This window comes from Anneissia japonica, unplaced genomic scaffold, assembly GCF_011630105.1.
Source record: "Anneissia japonica isolate Jap-2015-1 unplaced genomic scaffold, ASM1163010v1 scaffold288030_len866700_cov218, whole genome shotgun sequence".
Taxonomy (NCBI): domain Eukaryota; kingdom Metazoa; phylum Echinodermata; class Crinoidea; order Comatulida; family Comatulidae; genus Anneissia; species Anneissia japonica.
Window position 1 is genome coordinate 792,277 of NW_022728334.1, and position 24,855 is coordinate 817,131.

Sequence of the window (24,855 nt, forward strand, 5' to 3'; positions counted from 1 at the left end):
TTTTATTGTGTCCAATGGTTACCAAATTGGCTATAGTGGGACACAGTGATGAAGTACAACTGTCTTCTTTAATATTTTCTAAGTTAATCCTTTTCTTTTTCATTGTGTTCAATGGCTTCTAAGAGCACATAGAAAAAATTATTAGATTATCACTCTTTAAAAAAAAAACGATGAGGGAAGGCGGTTTTTTGTTATTTTTTTTGTTTTTGTTTTTGTTTTTTTAATCAGAACAATTCGTTATTTCGCTTTTGTTTTTATTGATGAGGGGGAGGGACTGTTTATATTTGGCTAGTAATAGTATATATATTGTGTGGGACACAGTGATAAACTTTAAATATTTTGTTATTATTTTTCAAGATAATCCTGTTCTTTTTCATTGTGTCCAATGGTTGCCAAATTGGCTATAGTGGGACACAGTGATAAAGTACAACTGTCTTCTTCAATATTAATTAATATAAGCCGTTTATTTTACTTTTAGACGACTTAATTTTTCCCATTGTGTATTTCTTCTTACAAAAGCTTTCTTATCAAAGTACCGATCGGACGGATATGTTACCAAAAAAGAAGAAACTCTCACTTTTATCTTTTTGATCACATCGACACTGCTTTAATTTGATTCGCTAATAAGTTTAGTAGTTCTTCCCATTATGGGCTTCCTAGCTTCCAAAATGTTTCCGGAAGTCATAGTCTCGTTTGGTCCAGGAATATTATGTTTTTTCCACATTGTTGAAAATTAATAAAATTCTGAAATTCTCCAATTACAGATAACATGGTAAAGTAAATTTATGTATAAGGATAGCTTTGTAACATTTTAATGTATTCCAATGTAATTCTATGTAATTTTCATCATATTATTTATTATAGCTATGGAGTTGGAACATGACCGAAGTCCGTTTTTGGTATACCAAATATACCTCCACAGGTTGCCGCGTGCTAAAAAGCAAAAAATACTTTTGCATGTTCGGCGTTCCATACATGTACGCATGCGTACTAGGTCAAACGCAGCAGCTCCATCATCAGCAAATTGTTGCGTAGTCGGCGTTCCATACTTTACGCATGGTCTCTTATACACATCTAGATGTGTATAAGAGACAGGAATCACTATTTTTGCGTGATCGGCGTTCCATACATTTGCGCATGCGTACTAGGTGATTCGCCAGCAGCGAGTCGGCTCCAGCACCGAGTCGCCAGCAGCGAGATGTCACTGCAGCAAAACGTCTATCCGGATAGCTGAGAACGCTATCTTGTGTTTATAAGATCTTCGATGGATGCGCACACTTTTTGAGGGTGTGCGGTTTTTGAAAAGGAAGAGGTTATTCGCACGGTACCGTGCGAATTAGGAATAAGAACTTATTCGCACGGTATGACAGCCGTTACGTCATGAAACCTTAAATGCTGATTGGCTAGGTCTACCATGCGAATAAGACTCATAAGAGCTAATTCGCACGGTACCGTGCGAATAACCACAGTACAGGTTTAGTCTTCATTAATTAAAAAACAATTTTGGGACCTGTGTTTCCATAGTCTTTTCTTTTACCAGCTTTGTTCTGTAATAGTAAATTCCGAAAGTTAAATGTATTTTAGCGATACGACCGTGGAAGTTTAGAGGTGGCGCTATACAATGTTTATCAAAGTAGCCATCTTGAGTGTCGTCCCCTGCAAATATGGAGTCGTTCCAGTCAAATTCCGCTTATGTGTAGTTTTTCCTGCAATTGTCTACTAAACATTAGAAATGCCGAAAACTTGTTCAGCCTATGGGTGCTCAAATCGATGGGAACAAAATTGCAAGCTAAGCTTCCATCGCTTTCCCAAAAACCAGAAAAGAAGAGAGCTATGGACTCGAGCAATTGCACGACAGGGTTGGATACCCACTGAAAACAGCACGTTGTGCGGAGGACACTTCGTATCAGGTAAGCCTAGGCCAAGGTCATTTATGATAAAAGATTTGGGTCTAGCTAGCCAGTGCTGGTATGCTTAGAACCAGACTACACTATGCTTAAGCTTAAATCAGATAATCATGGACCTATTACAGATAATCAACCACGAACCAATAGACCTTTATAAATTTCTAGAAAAAAAAAACTAACCAATCAGAAAGTGTTATTTGTAGGGCCGGGAAAATATGCATGCCCCACAAACATGACTAAAGCTGTCTTTTTGTGGGAACTGTGGTTTTAACAGGAAGGCATGGGGCTTAGCATAGCAGAACGGTTTATTAATATTAGCCAGGTCAACATTCACATTATAAAATATAATTTAGATCTTCATCCTGATCCAATTTACATTATAGTGTAGTGTGCTAATCAATGGAAAAAAAAAATTCCCGCATCAATATTTCCCAAATTTTTGATGCGGGCCAGAGTGATAATCTAACAATTTTTTCTATGTGCCCTATAAGCAATCTCAGCAATACTTTGTGCTCAAGTATGGCACTTGTGCATCTTTGATGTATGTAGCTCCGATGAGGGAGCTCTAATAGTATTCTGCTGATTGATTATATAATAGATTCTGATTCTTTTTTTTTTTTTTTTTTAGTTTTTTTCTGCAGGTAGGTTGCATAGTGATTTGATAAATATTTTTTTTTTCTACCATCCTCTGACTTTAAATTAAGTTTGTGAAACAAGGTATAAAATAATTCTTGCCTTAAATGAAGTATGTGTTTCAAAATTAAGCTTATATTAACTAAGCACTCAGAGCCCATGGATTCTGGCACTAATTTGAATACAGTATTCAGATTGCTTTGATTGATTGATTGATTGATTGGTTTATTGAAAATCTCATGACTGGCTTTACATTTTTTAGGGAAGGCTGCACAGGACTGGGATACCAAAAGTCCTGATTGGGTTCCAAGTGTATTTAATGTTATATCAAAAGTTTCAAGCATGCCCAATGATGTTGATTCCAAACAGCAGCCAAACAAAGATGCAGGGACTCGGTGCATGAAACTACCAGACATAAAAATTGGCAAGGAAAAGAGTTTACGGTATTTGAGGATCTGCTGCCCATTATTAGATGTTGTGTCTGCTGAAAAATTGGATGGTTTGTTAAAGGTATCATTTTTGTGCCTACTACCCCAGGGGGGTAATAGACACAGTAGACACTTTGTTGTCATCTGCCTTTTGAACTTGTAAGAGTAAATCTGGTGGAGGAATGATGGGATGGGTCATGAGCTAAAGATGAAAATGAAAAGCAAGTTTTACACATTATGATGCCATGCTAGATAAGACCTGTAGGTTATAAATTGAATTGACAAGACAGAAAGCTGCTAGATAAGGCCTTGTCTTAGAAAGTTTACTAAAAAGTCACAACAATCTGGTATATACTTGTACAATTATTCATAGTGAATTGCCAACACAGAAAGCATGGATGAGTTTAAAGTAGCCAAAAAAAAGCATGTCAACCAGTAGACACATTCTGCCGCTGAGAGCCTATTTTTTTTAATTGTGTTGGCCATAATTTTTTGGAAAATGCAAGTACTGCAGCTATTCATTTTTTGGTGACCATAACATTTAAGTAGAGTATTAGATACAGTACATTAATAAATGTCAAAGACAGCATAAAATTCAAATTGTATCTACCCAGAAAATTTTCTGATGATTTAAAATGCAGCAAACACTTAATATTTATTTGTAATTATTGATAGCTTTTTACCATATGGAACAATAATGGTAAAGTTAGAATGCAAAATATGTTGGCTGAGAAGTTCATTAAAGATAAACAGATTATTAGTAGAAATTTTATTAGTAAATTTAATTTCTTTGCAGGACAATGATTCTTTATATCTGTTCCTGGGCTCTGATGTGTTGCACGGTTCATCAGTTTGCACAGTGCACCATCCCAGAACACATGCAAGGTTTGCAAAAAGGGGGTTTGCTTGCAAACTTCACTTTTCGAAAAGTAAATATATATATGGACTTATTTTAATTTATGGTATCCTGGCTAAAGTATGTTGCTTTCTGGGTGATGCCAGCATGTTTATTGTTTTTTTTTTAAATGGAAAGGGAAATAAATGTTATGATAGTGGTTTAAGAAGGTGATTTCCCTTGCTAAAATATATTTGAATCTGTCACCACACAGTTAGTGCCACACTCTCTTTTTCCTCACATTTTAAATAAAAATAATATTGAGCATTTATGGCATGCTGTATGCATTCCAAGGGAATGGTCATTGGGCATTGATTTCTGGAAAACCAACAATTGATATTTCTATATACCATATACAAAGAATATCAATAAATATCTTTAATCCATTGCCATTGTTTGTCCAATATGAAACACATGATGATAGCCATATATTAAAAAAAATAATTGTCAAATAATTATTAGAAAATAATTATTATTATCATGCTTACAATTTTGACATTGTCATTCGCAACAGACATCTTTCAACATGGTTGATTGTTTTGTTCATAATTAATTTCATTTTTCTAACAGATGTGAAGATAAACGGAGTACATGGAATTTCCCACGGCATATGGTTCTACACCATTCAAGGTGTATTTCGTGTCCTCTTTGAGTTGCATGACCGCTCAACCCAATATCACTGTATGAAAGAACTACAGGTATAATCTTCACTCACTTTAGTTTCGCATATTGAACATGAAGTTCATGACAACGTTTTAAATGATTGTGCATAAAGTTAAAACAGCTATGAAAACAATTCAATTAACTTTAGTGGGAAAGATTTTTTTTTTCTTTTTTTGGATTTTAGCTAGAGGCTATTGAATATTTATGAGTTTGTTGCACTGATATTTAATATTCACTGCAGCAAAGAATAACAACAATTAACATAGTAATTAATAAGGCATTTATACTATTTACTTCCATAGGAATTATGGTTAGCAAGCTTTGCTGATAGAATTGTTCCTGAATCATTAACAGTTACATTTGAAGTTGAGGAAACTAGTAGCACACCAAAAGATGACTTGTTAAGTAGATATGTCAATGACGAACACACATACTCAAAACAGTCATTTAACCAAATTTACAATGAAGTTGAAGACAGCCAGCACAAAGATTTTTCATGGACTACAACTAGTTCTGAATCTGAGAACACAGATTCTGCTTGTGATATTGGAAACAAGAATGCTAGTTATGAAGCTATGGCTACTCACAAAGGAGCATGTAATACTATTTCAACATCTAAGCACATCCAAGTGGTCAAAGGTCACAATTCTAGTGCGGAATATCAGTATAATAAACAGGAAATTGAAGATGAACATTTTGATTTGGAATACTGTTCAGGAAAGAGTTTGACTGGGATCAAGGAACTGTTAGAAAATATTACCAAGCAAATTAGTCATTTAGATGGCAATAGTGTCTCTTGTCTTCCACTCTATCCTTTAAAGCTTTTGACAGAATGTATACACCATGCCAGGACAAGCCAGTTGTCAGAGCAGGTTTGTAGGGATAACATGTTCGAGTTCATGCTCAACTCTGTATGCAGGTGGCTTGGAATTGAATTCAATCACCTCATTCCAAATGTGCTTCAAAAGGCTGATGAATTCAAGAGCAGACACATTGAAAGTATTGAAAATCTGCCATCTGCTGGAGAGGTTGTGACTGAGATCTTCCACTCAGCCATGGAAACACTGCTTGTAAATTGGATGGGGATCCATTCCAATCAGACAAAGACATACACTGATGCAATCCAACAGAATGATTCAAGTCAGGATGAAATATGCTCTTCTAGGGACTCTGTCCAAACAAACACAGACCTAAATACTGGTTCAGAGAGGTCATTGCAGGACATGACAGACATTGAAGAGGGAAGCCCAAGTTTATTAAAACTTTATCCACTAATTCAACTCATTCTTGAATTGGCAAACCAGACACTTATCTCTGGCATGGCACATGTTGTGTTTGCTCGTCTGGCTCAACAGGAAACAGTCATGCAGTAAGGATGTCTAGCCCAGACATCCAGACATTCGAGCTTTGAATGAATTTGGTCTGTTGTTGAGTGGCTGCTATGGGATATATTTTCTGGGAGCTAAGCTGTCCGACTGGGGGAGCTGAGTGAGATAAGGGCTGTATGCCCGAACTAGGGATAGGTCTGGGAGTTCCCCCTCCGCAATGACATTTTTTTTTAATAGGGACCTCTGCATGGCTGGAAATTGCACTCTCAGACTGTGACAAGCATGTGCTGGCTAGTCGTAGGTTTATTTTTTTTTCGGGCCGACTGAATGACAATCTCTGGCCGGATGGGGTGTGGGGAGTCTTCTCCTGTATGATGGAGGCCGAGATACATTATTCCTGGACCATGTTCCAGTCAATTGTGTCATTCTGTTATGTTCTATGGCACATTAATCTAACAAAGAAATTGCAAGTACCTGTAAAATAAATAAAATCACCAAGTTGTACAATATATTATAATAAGTTAATTAATGTGTACTGTATGTTGAACCTTTGGAAAAAGAATTTCATGTAACCTCATTATTGCCCATCACCCACAGTACAATAATTTTTCACTAGCGGAAAGTTCTTATACACAGGTTAAACTTAATGCATTCAAAAATTTCCTTCTGGCCTTGCAGGCCCTTTTTCAAGCAATAAATCTAACCTGTGTATAATAATTTTCTGCTAGCGTACTATGTGCAGCTCTACTAATTGCTTATTATTAGTTCTGGCATTAATTCATCAATGTAAACAGAGCTGATGCTCTCATTCTGAAGATATTTAATCTGAATCATGTAATATTGCATATTTCATTCCATCAACATTTGGTGCACAAATTGCACACCAAGTGCTGTTTCGTTGGAAAATTTCTATTATTATTGCAAAGCATGCTTTAATTTTGTTTAAATCCCAAATACAATGAAGATTGAATTTTCTTGTGTGATAACAAATTTCGAATATCAATCAAATACTGTACATTATTTTCATTGTATGGCAAAAGCAAAGAGTAATGTAACTAATACATATGGCCCAGTTCTATGAACATGTTTGCAATGTGTCTGGACAACCAGAAATTGAATAGTGCTGCTGTGGTTGGCAAAAATGCAATAGACGCATCATAAATATTAGTAAGGCCAACAATAATTATAACAACTCAAAAATGACGGATCCAGGAATTCAAAAGAGGTGACCCAGAGAGGGACTTTCACAGAATTGAAAACCCCTCACCTGAGCCCCACCATAGTCGGGGCTGAGGTAAAAGGGCACCTCTTGATGGCCGGAAATTACACTCTTGGACTTAAATTTCGCCACTGCTCAAAACATTCTGTATCCAAAATAGTCATAATCACGAAAAACCAACCACATTCTAAATACAAATTTATGGTCCCTCACCTAGCAGTCACCAAGACATACTGTACTCAGGTGCCGACACGATGGAGTTCAATGTCACCCAGGGAAGGGCGCAAATCTATTTTGGAAGGTGGACAGGGACATTTGGAGAGTCCACACGCACCCCAGACCCTCCATGATTGTGGCCAAGGTGCAAAATTTGAGGAAATACATCAAGATGGCCAGAAATGACACTTTCATCACCATCACATCACCATTATATAGGCCTATAGTCAAAATGAAGCGCCAACAAATTTTTGCATGATCTTTTTCGGCAACCAAGGCCTAACTATAGCTTACTAAGCTTTAACTACACTAATAACTACTGTATAATCAACAAATCACTACCGTCTTTTTTGCCTTTAGCACAATTTTAATATTACTGTACTATCATCGCCAATCATCTCTGTCATCATCAATATCATATCTGTCTTTAATATTATTACTACTACAAAACTACAGAAAGACCTGGCCTGGAATTTATGATTTAGATGAGTTCAAGCTGATTTTTTTTTTAAGTTTGATAAATCCACACCCCTGTGTGGTAGCTGTTATAAACCCAAAATATAATTTTTGCATTATTGTGTATAGTAAAAAATTGACTAATCTAACAAATATTCCACTGGGTGACTATCATGTTAGCCAATCTCTATCAGAGCAATTAGAAATTGTACAGCATTTTGAACTCCAAACCCTGTTTTGTTTTAATTTGTTATTGCAACAAAATTGACACGCCGTCTTCGGAGTTTACTATCACATAGCGTAGGACAGCAAAATGATTTATAACATGTTCAATTTGTATTTGCAAGTTGCGTACAAAAAAATCACGCTTAGGGCTAAGTTTTATAATTATAGTAGGCCTATTAGGCATATGTATAACGTGTGCTGATGCATATTTAGATATATTTTTTGAGTGATCCCAGAAAAGATTTTGTACTGGCTGGCATGAACAAGCTTTAAAATTACAAGTGGGTACCTGGAAGGTTGAAAAACCAAATGCACCGATTACAGCTGCAACATGCTACTATCCCTTGAGACCAGACATGTGCTTGATCCAATGACCGCGGGTAATAATATTATTGCTTCGTTATTTCACATAATACGATCCAGTTGTACAAATATAGGATATAGAGAGTATAATGATGGTTGAAAGCAGTGACGATGAAATGAACGCAATATAAAATGGGCTTATATGAAAAAGATCGATATTTCTGTTATTAAAAAGCTCGGAAATACAATAGACAGAATTTATTGTAAATGCACAATACTGTACTGTATATTGTACTGTATTGCTTACGCCTTAGAAAAGTAATTTTAACTCCTTAGAAAAGATGCATGAGGTTTTTGAGACCAACAGGAATGTCAGGAAACAAATTCATATTTAACATCAAAAAGATTTATTCCACAGTTCTAATAACAAGATATTAGCATTGGTAATCCAAGATAAAACTAATCCTCTTAAACCCCACCTCACTCTGCGCACTATACCGCATTAGCCGCAATTTTTATGGCCATTATTCCATCGTGTAATATAAAAAAGGGACCTAAATACAACGAACATTCACACATTATGACTAGTTGTACACAATAGTAAAACTTTTTCCAATAATCGCGCTGGCTGCAAGTACACATTCATGCACTATAAAGGTTTATTAACAGACGCAAAACATTAAAGAGATTTTACAATTTTAATACGGCCTATCACGCCGATCTCTTCTGTGATCATCACGACCTCCACCCATCTTGAATCCTCCACCACCACCTGGACCACCTCGGAATCCTCCACGACCACCGCCGCCTCGTCCACCACCTCGACCAAATCCACCACCGCCTCGTCCTCCACCACGGAAATCTCGTCCACCTTTGGAAGAAAGCAAACGTATTACTGTATTTTAAAAATAATTAAATATAAAATAAATTTAAATTTTACATCCCTCCTCACCCTACTTTATAAAACTGCCGATATTAACAATTTTTTATCAAGTCAATGATAACTGTCATGCATTGATAAAGTTCTTACTATCTCCTCTTCCACCTCCGCCTCCACCGCCACCTGGTCGTGCTGTTTTACATCTATTACACGTGTCTCTCCATGCAAAGTTGTTGTTACCGCAAGTGCTGAAAAGAGATTAATTTTAAGGTGGTAACTATCACTATCTGTCAATAAGTCTTGTTAATATTAAGGTGGCACCATCTGAAAGTATTTCTATTGTTTGGAGACATTGCGTATTAAAGAATAATTACATTTGTGTGTGTATAACATGTATAAATTACAGACAGCAATTCAAATCCTAAGTGATTTCTTTTTATTCCAACACCAAAAAAAATGTAATATTGTTGCCATCATACTATATAATGCATAATATATTTTGTAACAGACAAATTTAAGTTAATCATTTGTGAATACTACCAGTATACTGTACAATATTTTAAAGGTTTTATAAACATTGTGAAATAAACCAACAAAGTAAATTATGATGAAACACAATTCATTTTGGCAGCTACTTAGCAAGCATTTAATTGATTATAAATGCCATATAGCCATAATTTGTAGTTGTACATACCTTTCTGGGCAGGTCCAGTCTCCATCTCTTGATGGTCCACCACCTGGGCCACCACCTCCTCCTCCGCCACCACGTCCACGACCGCCACGGAATCCTCCTCCCCTTCCTCCTCTATCACCACCGCGACCAAATCCTCCTCCCCCACCACCACCACCTCGTCCACCTCCTCTACCTATGATTGTTAAATAGAAAAATCTTGATTAGTATTGTCCAAAGAATATGAAATATTAATACAGTAGAACGCCTCGTATAGACGATGACGTCATCAAAAACCCCGAAAATTTTCAAAACAAACAGCCCTTTTCAGAGCAACCATAAGTAAAAAGAGGTTTGTTAGTTTCTGTCTGCTTATTATTATACTATAACAATAAACAAACCATAACATATTTTCATTAAACAGCAATGTTGATCAAGTTGTTATAATCTAAAACTATGTGAACTTAGCGAAATGAACAACTACCGACGGGGCTCAAAATATTTGCTTTCCTCCTTAGATTTGTGTGGGAAAACTCGTCAGGTCGAATTTTCTACACGAAGCTGGGTAGGCATAATTTCGTACATTATTACAATTATATTATATGAACGCTAATTACAGATACAGATACACAAACGTTATTAGTTGACTCGCCCAGTGCAGTGCACGTCGTTGCCGTTGCACGTACACGAACGCTAATTGGTTGGCTCGCCCAGTGCAGTGCAGATGGTTTTAGTTAGTCTCAGCAGGGCCAGACAACACCACAGCTCTGTTGTTTAGAATAGCCATGGGGAATTCCCAAGTTATACCTTTGTCGTATAAGTAATCTTACAATATTTTCATGTTCTTTAGTTAAAGGATACAAAGCGATGACTCAATTCACTAAACACATGGTTTTATTTGGACACTTTATTATGACATCATAAAGTGAATAATAAACACACTAAACACATGGTTCTATTCGCACAGTAGGCCTAGAGGCTAGGTCTAGCCTTGGTAACATCGTTCGTTTGTTCACAACATGCGTTCATATTAGGTCAAAGGTCACCACAAATTTAACCAAACCTCAATTTTATAAATCCCGTACGTAAAATCGAGGTTCTACTGTAGAAAGTTAAGGCTACTTTTTACATTCAACAGCTGTTCAGAAACAACATAGGATCAAACAACATTGGCAAGCCTTGGAAGTAATTTTCTTGTAACAAGGGTTGAAGATTAAATCAAGTTTGCATCAGATATTTTGTTTATTGAATCATTCAATTTTCATACAAGAGGTGTCTGGGTATCATCATTTGCAAATGTACATAACTAGCTTGCCCATATCAACACACTACAATACAGTTGTTGTAGTAAAAGATTAATAGGATCGGAACCTACCGTAACCCGATGATGCCGGTCGTTTTGCAAGCTCCACTTTCATAATGTGTCCATTGAAGTCCTTGCCTGTAATAAGTAACAAATGAGTTATTTAATACTAATGAACATGAAACAAAGTTTTGTTGTGAATCATTAAATTTTCAGCCAATCCATTCTAAACGTGATCTTTAATAAAGGGAGTAGGTTTACATTAAATAATAAAGCCTTAGCTATTTCAAACCAACCGAAATGTTAGCCTTTCTCATTAAAAAAAAAATAGTGAGCTTTTGCTATTCCGTTTCGCGTTCCATAAGAACCAAACCCTTGGTGGCAGCACAGACTGTTGCTACGGCCATAGCACTCTTCAGCCACAGTGGCACCCTGTCTAATTGAATGGTAGGCTACGGAATAAAGCCTAGGGTGGAATACATCGATTATGTGAACATCTGCGAAAAATTTGAGTGAATTTGCAATCCGTACTATGATTTTCTCAAGGTAGTATAATAATTTACATAGAATATAATTAAATTTCATTCAAATGTTGCAAATACATTCAGTTTCTGGTTCTCGATACATCGTCCAAAATCCAGCGGCTGAATCTCGATTACAAGAAAACTAAAACCAGGCCTAAACTGGCGACGTCGTACACATATATATGCATTTTTCTTGGCAAATTGGTTCTTGAACGTGATAACAAAAGCTCACTTATATTTCTATTTCTTCTCAATATCACTACTTATGTGCTATAAATAATAATTTCTTTCAGGCCCCATCTGTGTTTGTTATTGCTGATCTTCAAGTTGGAAGCTCACAATAATGATTCTTATATTTACCCACAATAATGATTCTTATATTTACCGTTGAACCAGTCGATGGCTGCTTTTGCAGTAGGCGGGTCATCGTATGTAACTGTAACTTCTCCTTTGGGGACGTTATCATTGTGTTTGTCTCTGTAAACCCAGACTTTGGGTTTACCTGTGCGTTTGTCCATCTATGAAAAAAATCAAGAAAGCGAAAATGATTACTACGCAGGGCTATCAATACAGGACATTTACAGGGCTTCTTAAAAAATTTATTAATACATAGGATAATTTGGCAGAAATAATAAGTTACATTTATAAAGCGCATATTGCAAAGTGCCTCAAAGCACCTTACACCAATACTACAGTAATAAGGTAGAGTCAAAACTGTGTAAGGTCTAAAAAAATGTATAAACACTTAATATAAAATATTTTTAAAGGAAGGCAGTAATTCAAAGAGATGGAAAAAATACTGTTTTTCTACATTTGGCATCAAATGGAAATAAAAAAACATTCATGGCTATTAGGGGAAAATGTATACCTTAATGACACCAATGTTGCCGAAGAATTCAGCTACAGCTGCTTCTGTTACGTTGGATCCAAGACCACTGACAAAAATGGTGTCATGCATTTCAATCATTTCTGTATCTGCAAAACGCAACAAAAGCAAAAGCATGTTTACAATTTTTGAAAGTACAACTGCAAATATCACCACTAGGTACAAGATATCCAGTATGCAGTGAACTACATTTCTTTCATAGCTGATTCGTCACTATAGTATTGTAATTCATAGTCGTACAATTTACAGACACTATACTGCAAGTTATAACTCACCTCCTCCATATCGGCCACCGCCGCCTCCTCCGCCACCACCACCGGCACCCATTCCACCACCACGGCTGCTTCCACCTAGAAAGACAAGAAATCCTAATAATGAGAAGTGATACACATCAAAGAATGTCTTTAAAAATATAAATGTTAATCATACCACCTGTTAACTCCTCTTCAATTATAATTATACTTTAGAGTAATGATAGCCATTTATATTTTCCCTTTTTGTTAACATTCCGAGTTTATTTTATTGCTTTGAACTTTCTTTAAGCGACCGACGTAGCCCCCTGTAAATGTTTTTGCTGTGTGTAACCATGCTGTTTACTGTAACAACATTATTGTTTGCAACTGCAAAAAACTTTCACTACCATATTTCCACTTGTTTCAATGTATGTCAATTACTCTAACACTAATGGTTGAGTATTATTACCCAGTTTAATTTTGCCCTTTCATTTTTCCTTTTTTATGTACTGTACATGTTTATTATTATGCGTTTATTACTAAGCCTTTGTAATTGTATTTACTGTGTGGAACGCTCGTTCATGGTTACCAGATTTTGCGAAACACCACTCTTGTTAAAACTACAAAAATCTTTTACTATTAACTTTAACCCAACGCTAGTTGTTTAGTATTGATAGCAGGTTGAATTTTGCCCTAATATAGTCAAGTTCACTATTTATGTGTTATTGATGTAAAGCATTTCCCCAAAGTGCCAGACGGAGCCCTGCAACTACCCTGTGTAACAACACTGTTGTACATTACCACCAGATTTGTCAACACCATTTTTGTCTTGTCATACTACCTGATAAATGCTAATATAAGTCAATTACACTAACGTCTTAGTATTATTGGTAGCCAGTTTGATTTTGCAATTTTTTGTTCAAATTCACCTTTTGCGTGATTGTTATTGTAATAGAGTCCACATAATTAGTTTTACCATGCATAACGGCAATGTATGACATTGCCACCTTCAATACCTTGCTTGATATACAAGACACCTTGAATACCACCATTAGTGAATCACCAATTTTTGTTCTTTTTTTTTTTGTTGAAAAACTTCATTTTAAAAAAGCACCTTTTTGTAATTTACAAGTACCTCTTACAATATAATGTCACATGACTTTAGCACCAACTATTATGATTCGCGATATTTTTTTATATACACTAATTTCATTTTTGTCTCATCTGCTTTATGAAATGATGCATAATAAATGATAAATTTACTATTTTAATTTCTAATTTTATCCTAAAAATAGGGCCTTGCGATTATTTTATGCTGAAAAAAAAAGATTGATTAGAACATGGCATATATTTTTAGGTTTTTTACTGTATCATACTGAATATCAGTTAAACTTATGGAATCAATCTTCAACACGGGTAAAACATTTTCAATTTTTCATTATTGACTCAAAGAGTACTTTTTTTCTCCAACTGCACTCCTCTTTAATAATTTCTTTTAAAATAATAAAATTGCATTACGGAAGTGTAAATTTTAGAACATTTAACCACAATAATATCAATACAAAAATATTGCTAAACAAAATCAAGTCACCAAAATGGAATTTTGTGAAGACTATCAAATTTTGAAATCGTCTGAGTAGCGGACGTTCGCCAAATTATGGCTAACTTACCGTCCCTATTGAAGCCTCCACCGCGTCCCCCACCACGGCGATCACTGAAATTAAGAGAGGAATGCTTAGGTGATGGGCCAAAGAAAGCGCAGCTAGTTTGACTCCTCCATCTGGGGGTAGTCAAACACCCTGCACCCCCTGTCCCAATCACACAATAAGCTCCTCATTTTCTTTGTTCATTCAACCCTGGTCTGCTGTTTATGTTGAACTCTTGGAGGCTCTGTATCATTTGTTGACTATCATATTTTCATCTGAAAATTGGCATATATACATATTCCTATACAATTCGCCTATTCATACTATAAAAATATTTCTATTTTACTTCATAAACTAATGCAGAAGAGCAATTCAATTAAATTATTAAACTATCTTACTGCTATACTTATCTAATATAGTATATTTTTACAATTTTAATACGATTTAATTGCTAAGTTACACAACCTCGCCAATAACTGCCCAAATAATTAATTCATTAATTCAAATAACTGCTCAGTTCTGTAATCTGGTTTACTATAATTTATCTGGTTAATAACTGATGTGATTAGGAAATTCATCTCATCAATAACTGCTCAGTCAATGCACCTCATCAATATATCACTATAATTTATCATTATAGAAACCAATTGAAGTTATAATCTGTCAAGCAATTCTGAATTCTTTAGTTAACTAGTCAACTAATTCTTAACCTACCTGGTCAATAATTCCCCAGTTAATTTACCTGGTCATAATATTCAGGTAATGTATTTGGTGAGTTAATAACCAGTTAATTTATCTGATCAACAATTTGCTTATATAATCTGATCAATTATTGCTCAGTTATCCAAAAATTTAAGAAGTGTCCACCCTCACTTATGACCCCGCCCACTCACTATCAACTATGAAAACAGAAAAAGAAACCGTCAAAATGGATAGACATGTTCAGTGCGTGCCCCAAAAATTCCATTTTATTTGAAAACTTGGATCTGTCGCATCCAATAATTGCAAAAAAAAATGTTTTTATTTGGGGAACAACTAGATTACTTAAAACCTTTCCATTAACACATGTGAATAAAAAAAAATTAATTACTACTACAGTACATGCTTAAAGATATACTTCAGGAGTACACTAATAAATAAACGTATTGTATGTCCTCCTCGCACATTAATATTAACTATTGCTAACACCTGTAAGAACCTGGATGTACATGTCTAAAGACATAATGAGTTTTGTTGACAAACAAATTCATCTCATAATACACATAATAACCATGAACATACTATATGATTTATATGTGCAAGGGGTAACAAAACTAGAATTAACTCATTTAAATTTTATAGTGAAAATATTCATACCATTATTCCTATGCATATATTCATTGTATATAGGTAATATACTTCTAAAATGCATAATTACTAGGGCCAGCCAATATACTTCTTGATCAGTCAACAAAGTGTACTACCTACATAACTTGCAGGCAGTTAAGTATTGTGGGATGTTACTATATAGGGTGGGTGGTACTACGATTGACAGTGACTCGCATGCTATTTATATTATACCTCAGTTAAAGTAATAACTCCTATATTCGTGCTGGCATGGATATGTATGATTACCCAGTTTATGTAACTTTGACACTAAAATGATGGTGTATTTTGTTGACCAATCACAGCAATTTTAATGGAATGACTTAAGAATGACATGGCTGGCCCTTCACAGCAATTCACAATTTCTAGTTGGAAAACTATTTTTAAGAACCATAATAATAAAAAAAGGAGAAAAAAAAGGTAAAAAAAGAAAATCATTAGAAATAGTAAATACATTCCCAAAATTCTGCAACCTCCTAACATACAGAAAATATGATAAAAACGGAAACAAGTTGTCCTAATTTTTTTTCTTTTCTCTTTTTTTTGGAATATACTGTATTTAACAAGAAAAACTCTACATCAAATTTGCCACTAACAAATAAAACTACATCAGCTTCACAGTAGCAAATGTGCTTGCAGCTTTGTAATCATGACCACATTAAGCATCAACATCTTCTGGTTATTGCTCTTTTACTATAAACCGAAACAATTATTTCATTTGTTTATGTCTAGTACAAATTTTCATGAGAATTTTCATAACAGACACCAGGCTTTTTTGAGAGTTTTGATTAATAACTCTTAAATGTGAATTACAATTACAAAACTGCATTTTAGTAATTTGTCTCTTGATGAATTTTAAGGCTGTTTCTACCTGTGGACTAGAAAAAACTTTGGAAGAAAAACACAGTTGATAGAATAGGCATTTGGTAACTACCACATCAACCAATCCACTCCAATCATAAGAACGAGCATATATTTGAAAAAACATTGTTATAAAAAAATGTTATATAATTTCTAGAAAGTACTTTTTAACCCATCACACCCTGCTCTGCCAATTTTTTTTCAGAATTTAGAATGCTACTCTTATTCTGGTATTCTTTTCATACAACATAATAATTATGAAAAATATTTACTATAATAATGAATCCCCACACACTATCAAACATGGTACAGTAGCGAGTGTTGGCACTATATTTATTAATGTCAATGAATGATTGATCAACTATTATACTATTTAGTTTTCTTTTTAATACTATACTTACCTCACCTATAATTAACAGACTAAAACAATTAAAGAAACTGTTCCCCAACACAAGCAACATGGCCTGTACCAATTTATATTCTGTGCATATTTATTTCACATACCCTGTGCAAGCGTATGCCATACGCTAGTGCAATTCCACTCAAATCTAGTTCGAAACATTACAACCCAAGACTACCATAGACCAAGATATATCATAGTCTAATACAAGTGGTCAGAAATCTTTGCTTTTGAATGAGGCCCTAAGTCGTATCAGAAAATTTCTTTAATTTCCTAAAAAATAAACGAGACTCACCCGAAGCCTCTGCCTCCGCCGCCACCACCATTGCGGTCTGAGCCTCGTCCTCTACCTCCACCACCATATCCTAAACAGAAATTTGTAACAACATTTATTATTTCAGAAGAATACTAATGTTCTCTACAGACCCTACTGTTTATTTCACTGTAATATGTAGTAGTATGTTTCAGTGAGGTTTTTGAAACCTCACTGAAATTAATAATTAATATTAAAATTTTCACATTTCAATAATTTGGTTTGTTAAAATCAGATTCAGTGTTTTACCAGTACAAAGACAATCTAAAAAAAACTCACAGCCATTTATTCATTTTCAATAATTTTTTTTTAATGACAGGAATCTTTGTTAATTTGGTTTTAGTGTCCACTATGCAAAATGAATAAAACTAAAACAAATGTCTCAGAAGCTGACAATTTTGGCATATAAGCATCTTTCTTTGCCAGTGAATCCTCAGCATTAGTTTTTTGAAGAAACTTTTTGTAAAATGTAAATTGACCTTCCATTTACATACACATTGGGCTGAAAGCAATTCGTAATTGAGAAAATTCGTAAATGAGAAGTTCGTAAGAATAGCGCCCTCAAGTTTAAAAACGCCAACTTGTAGCCTATAACTAGGCCTGCCTACCAATATCTAGGCTTAATTTTGCATTTAAGTGTTCAATAAACATTTATAGAAATCGTTGAAGAATCAATTAAATGTTAATGCAAGACAAACTAATATAATAAATATCGATTCATAATAGGCTAAGGAAATCGTTCCATGGATAGACCGACCTAATCTTCCATGTCACTATAGGCTGACTGTTCAACATACAGTGTGGTGGTTTAGCTGGGCCTAGCAGCAGCTCTCTGCTAACTATAGCTAGGCCTCTGTCCGTAATTTATAGCAAATTAGTCAACAAACATTGATATAATTTGTATTAAAAGCACTGGGCTTATTATTTATTTAAGTCAAGGTATTTTTGTATAATTAAAAAAAGAAACTGTTCCTATTTTTTCGACCTTCCTGACTTCCAAACATGTGGTTTTGGTACCTGTAGCGTTGAATGATGGGTAATTGCTGATGTCATGTTCTAAAAATAGAGCAGCTTGCTAATCGTTTGTTTTTTTTGACAGTGAGAAACAAATAATTAATACAGATGCTTATTGAATATCCGAACAGTGATTTATTCTTAAAAGGATAAAAGGTTGATGTTACCATACCTTTATACTCGGACTAGCTGATTTGATTTACAGTTCATTTAGACCACAGTTAACCATAGACAGAGTAGGGTAGGCCCCCTGGTATAGGCTGCCCAGCCTTGCACTTAGCCCAGACAAGGTAGGCCTAGCAGCATGCACTGCCTGCCTGAATTTCGCCTAGTTTTGATTATTTTACATCATGTATTGGTTTGACTTTTCTAAGCCTAAAGTAGTATCATGTATTTATGGAATTACTGTATAACTAGTACTATAATGCAATTTTTAATACAATAAATAGTTTTTCTTACAATAAATAAAAATAGCATAAATAAGATGAATAAATCTAGCATAAAATAGAAGGTTTGTAAATGAGAAGTTCGTAAATGGGAAGGTCGACTGCTATATAATCACATACCTCCTCCACCACCACCGCTATTACCGTAACCACCACTGCCACCATATCCTCCTCCGCCTTGCCCGCCACCATAGCTGTTTGAGCCACCTGTTCAATAAATCAGATTACAATGTAAAACATTTAACACATTATCAGCAGTATTCACATGAGAAATGCAGACCTCAAAATTAGGGATAAAGCACGCCGGCAAAAAATCGCTTACGTTAAAAAATTGACGCCGACATTTTCCAAGAGTTGTCAAGTACTAGGCCTAAACCTAGGCTAGTACTTATTACGCAGGCCTACGTGGACCATTGGATCCCCAGAGTGCTGTGAAGTTCTAGGTAGACATAGGCTAGCCGCAGTGATAAAGTATACGCACTAACCATGGATGTTGAAATATGTTTACAAGTTACTTTTGTGAAAACGAATTAAAACTAAAATACTCTGGGCATATTTATCCCTAAAATAAAAGCCACCAGAGTCAAAAGGATAGCAAACTTTGGTGACAACGAACACGCTCGACTTGCTCTTCTTTCATCTAGGAGATGTTAGCGACTGTTGGGGATCGTCTTTCACTTTCACTAAAATCAACGGAGAATACAGACAGAACAGCTACATGTGTGTAAGGGATTAACATAGAAGTTCCTTTTTTTCTTGTGTAAATTATTCGTGAAAAGTAGCAGTACGTTTCTGTTGAATTGGTGTTTGAAAAGTAAATGCACGTCGGCAATTTCTCGCCGGCGACGGGTGCCTAGACGCCGGCACTGCCGGATGCCGACGTTAATTTTGAGGGCTGGAAATGTACACAAAAACATAGCCCAACAGAATACAATACCTTTAAAACACAAGCCAAGGTCATACCTGCTAACATTGAAAAATAAAAAAAATCAGGACAATCTACTCAAAAAAAAAAAAGGGGGGGGGGGAGATTATTGCTGTTTAAAAGGCCATGTCCAATAGATTTTTCAAGATCTATTAGAAGATTTATCAAAATGATTAACCAGGCTTTCTGTAATTTTTAAAAATCCAATATCAAAAATAAGGACAATCCCGAGCAAAATCAGGATGGTTGGCAGGTATGCATACATTTCTACGGACTAAGAGCCAACTGATTAGTGCAATAATCATTAACTTACAGTACAGTTTAAAGAGGCAAGAAAATAAGAAAATCTTTTAAAGTATTAAAGTAATAAAAAGTAAGTATTTTGTTTACAACCAAATTGTAGTGTCATTGAAATGTAATTTCAGGATTAAATTTAGTTTGTATATTTCTTAATAACTGAAATTAACTCATCAAAATAATAAAGTTTACCCTCCAATTCTAGACCCCTCTAATTAAGGACCACATATTTTTTTAAATCCCAAGACCACCTCAAATTTTCAGGTCCCAAAGACGGTCTCGAATTAGAGGGTGCACCGTATCCAGTACTCATGAATATTCTCAAGAATTTTCTGAGATGTTAAATCACATAGTCACTAGTAAGATGGGATTTGGTTATTCATAGATTAGAAGCCACAAATAGACAGAAATTATCTCAGATAATCATTTTCTATAAGATTAGTTGTCTTGAAAATCTCCCTGGAAGTAAATATGTGATAAAAAGCTGGCAGAAGCTGTGTAGACTCCACCTAAAGATAGAGTGAAAGGGAAATAGTTTATACCTTGTTGACCATAGCTACCTGGCTGTGAGTAACCTGTAAAACATAAGAGAATAGTCATTTTTGTTATTGTGAAAAATATCTTGACCAATCAGAAACACTATTTAAATACGCTGACCAAAAGGAATGTTTTAGTCGGTCTATCAAAACATGGTCATTTGCATGACATGAATATATCCATTGATTAGTTTGTATACACAGAATCAATGACATTTGACACTTGCCATCCCAAAAACCAGTGTACTGTCGCTAATTGTTAATTTTGAGTAATTAGCATAGGAATGTGCAGTATTGTATACTTTAGTACAGAGAAGCTGTAATACTTTTACTTATAACTTTGGCAATAGCAAGTCGATTCCAGTAAATGACCCATTCTTTGAAAGTTTATAATGTGGAAAATAATAATATAAATAAAAAGTCTATTTTCATTTTTTTTTTTGGTCACTGAGGCTGGTTTTGCGATGGCAAGCCTCATTAAAAAACATACCGACTATAAAAAAGATGTTCCATCATTGACTTTATTAAATATTAGCACCTATGAAAGAGTCTTACCTTGAGAATCGTAACTGCTACCGCCACCCGAGCTCCCTCCACCTCCAGATGATCCTCCATAGCCACCCGATGACGGTGGTGGATTGGACTGTGGGAAACTAGGCGCTCCCCCGCCTTGACTGTAACTAGATGATGATCCATAACTTGACTGACCACCAGAGCTGCCGTAGCTTGGCTGCTGACCATAGGCAGATGGTTGACCATAACTGCTTGTGTTTGTGTTGGCCGCAGGTGGGGGCTGCTGTTGTGGTTGCTGAGAGTAGGAACTCTGGGGTTGTCCATAGCTACTTTGACCTGTGAAATAAAATTTCATGAAATGAACTGACCAAGACTGGCAATACCATGGCTAAAAAGAGACATACATGCTGCCTAACATTCACTTGCATGACGGTCAGTTTATGATTGAGCAACAATGTGAACTGTGTGTAGAATGGTATCTTTTTTTAAATTAAATTCTATTGCAGGGTAGAGATGTTGACAGCTTTAATATCAATGCTAGTCCCTTTCCGCTGTCATCGTTGTGAAAGGTTGAGACTAAGTGCCACGCCTGCTATTCAATTCAGCACAATGATGGTTTGACAGAATAATAGCTTACGTAACCTTTAATATTTTAATCCCTGTGTTGTATGCAAGTAGACCTAACTTATCAATTGTCAAATCAGAAACTGACATATTACCTGTTTGCCCGTAGCTTTGTGGCTGAGTAGAAGCTCCATAATTTTGTGTCGTTCCATACGATGAACCTACAGAGCTTGTGGGCGGTTGACCGTACTGTGAGTAGCCGGTCTGAGCAGCAGGTTGCTGGTATGACTGTTGAGGTGGTGGTGCCTGAGGCTGATGTTCGTAGCCAGTAGATGCTGCTGCTGGCTGAGCACCATAACCCTGAAAATTTGACAAACAACCCTTTCAATGCATGCTTCAAATTATCGCAGTCTATGGTAAAATCTGAAAAAACTATGAAAACAATTCACCAAATGTCTTAAAATCTATTTCACTGCAACAATGCACAGTCATGTGCAATTTCTAGCAGAGAATCCTTAGATTACATTTTATAAGTTACAATGTTTGAAGACATTTTCGTGGACAGAGATAATCTGTAGAAAGTGTTAATCTTTAGGGGATATGGAAAGATAAAGCTTGATGAGTTGGAGAGGTTTCCTTTCAGTAAAAAAGGTTGCCATTTTTAAAACGTGCATACTGTGTACTATTATTCCTTTCTGCTTATATGCTACTCTTCCATGTAAATTTGTAGTATATGTTTGATATGCACTACATACCTGGTAGGATGGTTGTTGGCCATAAGACTGTGTAGCCCCTTGTTGAGGGTAGCCTCCATAGCTACAAACAGAATAGATTTTTTTGTAAAGTTTACTCAACATAGTCAAGTCTACATACATGCCTATTACAGATGGGTTTTGATGGCACTGTCAAAAAGTTCAAACCAAACCATCATATCTGCTTACAACTATAAGAACGGTGCTGGTACTGGTTGGTATCTTATGAATATATATCCTGTAAGTAAGTCTCTATTTTGAAGTACCACAGTATTATGTTAAACCTGGAATAAGGCCCCATAAAAAAAATTTTACTTTATCACCCCCTTCCTCGTCACTTTTGGTGAAATATCTTTTTTCTTTTTTTTTTCCAGTAAAATATATTTTTATTTTAAACGGTCGTTTTTCCATCTCTTTTTACTTGGAAAGATTTGTTTTTTTTTAAATATAAAATATAGTTGTGTACCTAACCATTGATTTACTTGAAAACATCGGTAAAATGAGGGTGAGGTTAGCAAAAAAAAAAAACCTCCCTCAATCATCAGTTTTTATTCTGTGATAGGGTGATAAACTATTATTTTTTTATGAGGCCTAATACTAAAAATATGGTAAATGCTCCCACTACGAACAGCTAGAAAACACTATTGCATTTTTCATTGAACTACACAGCGAAGAATCAAAATGAAGTCATAGTCATAAAGAATTAAAAAAATGGATTTAACAAAATAGGGTCACCAAAAAAGAGATAAATGGATTGAATATAAAATTCAGATAGATTAATAAATACCAAACATTAGGGAGTAAATTAAAATTTTTGTTAACAATAAAGAGTCACATGTTATAACTTAATCATAGACATACAAATATGTATTATAATTTGTTGGAAACTTCCTGGTTTTCTGGATGTATTATTACATTTTTGAATGTGTAATTACTAATATTAATATTATGTATTTCTTGAATTGTAATGAATATAGAAAGAATATGTACCTCTGTTGTTGGCCTTGTGTGTTGTATCCTCCATACTCTAAATTTAGACAAAGTTAAAACAAAAAAATGTTAGCAGGATCAACACTGAACCATTTGAATCAATGTTTGTCTTCGTCTTTGCACAGGTTTGCAGCTAAAATAATCTAAGAGTAGACTGTTATAGGCCTAATTTATATTCGTGAAAATATTACACCTTTAGTTTCATATCTTTAAAGTTTAAAACGTTGTCTAGACTAGGCCTGCAAAACAACCAATTTGTAAAGTTGTGCCACTCTTTGATGTATGTAGCCTCTAGCGGCCTAGATAAGCTTACACAGAACCGGCCAGTTACCATACGTTTCAGAACTAGGCCTACAGTAACATAATTACAATCGTTATCAATCTCCTCGATCCTTCATCATACGTAGAAAACAATTAAATATAAATACAAACAATTTACCATAGGACAAATGCCATTTAACATGGATAGTCATGTAGCAGTTATAAGGTATAAAATATTGATTTTTATCTTGATGCTTTTTAGCTTTCTATAGAAAATACACTAGGGATAAGCCTATGCAAGCTCCATACGATATATTTTGGTGATCAAATTCATTATTAACACATAAAGAAAACTAAAAATAAATTAAAACTTCAATATGACCATTAGGATCACTGTAATAAAACTAATAATGATCTGTTAACGAAATATATTAAGTATTAGTAGACAAACTTACGAGAATCAGTAGCCATTTCGATATGTGCTTCGTGAAAGCTTCTTGGAGATTGAGAGAGTGCGTGATTGTCGATTTACAAACCAAGCGTTGTCACGTGATTGATGCTTGCATTTGAGGGCGCCCTAGTCATTGTTAAAAAACTACTGTACACTTTGGTATAGAATATCTCAGATGTGACCAGACTTGGCCGCTTATGCTTTTTGCCATTTAGACACTTGTAACATTTGGGAAATTTAACATAATTTAGCATAATTTTGTCCTAAGAAGAAAAATATTTTAATCTGGTATCACAAAAAAAAATTGGTCATAATTGAAAACAAACAAAATGGGATAGGCCTACCAGATTCATTAAAATTATTTCATCCAAAAATTAACAGTCTTGTGAATATTTATTATTAGGCCTTCACCATCACATTGATCAGAGGCCCGAAAGCGCATTTCCGAGCAACTATAAGACAAAAACTTTACAATGGAGGACCCTGATCCCCTTTAATTTACTCTAGGCATAGGCGTAGATCCCGGGGGGGATGGAGGGGATATATCCCCCCAATATTTGACAAGGGGGGGATGGTCCATTGAATCATCCCCCCCAATATTTTGACTATGTATGGAATAAAATGGATCTTTACACACTTCAAAAGACTGTCACAGAAATAATTTGCACTGTCTTATGCGCTTACAAAGATGAAAATTAGCATAATGTATTAATGTTGATAACAAAATTATTTTATCTGGTACCAATCTAAGC

At 35.1% G+C, this 24,855-nt stretch overlaps 2 protein-coding genes across 3 annotated transcripts; one reads left to right on the forward strand and one right to left on the reverse strand.

Moving 5' to 3' along the window:
• Nucleotides 1–1,462: 1,462 nt before the first annotated feature.
• On the forward strand, nt 1,463–8,843 carry LOC117114102. Its single transcript, XM_033257647.1, has 6 exons — nt 1,463–1,910; nt 2,803–3,050; nt 3,765–3,897; nt 4,434–4,561; nt 4,829–5,937; nt 6,234–8,843. The coding sequence occupies exons 1-5, from the start codon at nt 1,733–1,735 to the stop codon at nt 5,897–5,899; spliced, it is 1,758 nt and encodes a 585-aa protein (XP_033113538.1). The 5' UTR covers nt 1,463–1,732; the 3' UTR covers nt 5,900–5,937; nt 6,234–8,843.
• On the reverse strand, nt 8,658–24,221 carry LOC117114103 (RNA-binding protein FUS-like). Of its 2 annotated transcripts, XM_033257648.1 has the most exons (16): nt 24,108–24,221; nt 23,392–23,428; nt 22,405–22,465; nt 21,805–22,009; nt 21,128–21,421; nt 20,579–20,611; nt 18,935–19,021; nt 17,337–17,406; nt 14,440–14,483; nt 12,812–12,886; nt 12,519–12,625; nt 12,036–12,168; nt 11,199–11,264; nt 9,848–10,019; nt 9,304–9,401; nt 8,658–9,144 (listed from the first exon to the last, which is right to left on the reverse strand). In XM_033257648.1, exons 1-16 carry the CDS (start codon nt 24,121–24,123, stop codon nt 8,972–8,974), a joined length of 1,671 nt encoding a protein of 556 aa, XP_033113539.1. In that variant the 5' UTR covers nt 24,124–24,221; the 3' UTR covers nt 8,658–8,971. The 2 variants fall into 2 exon arrangements, with proteins under 2 accessions (XP_033113539.1, XP_033113540.1); XM_033257649.1 differs by lacking the exon at nt 20,579–20,611 and having other exon boundaries at nt 24,108–24,220.
• Nucleotides 24,222–24,855: the final 634 nt, after the last annotated feature.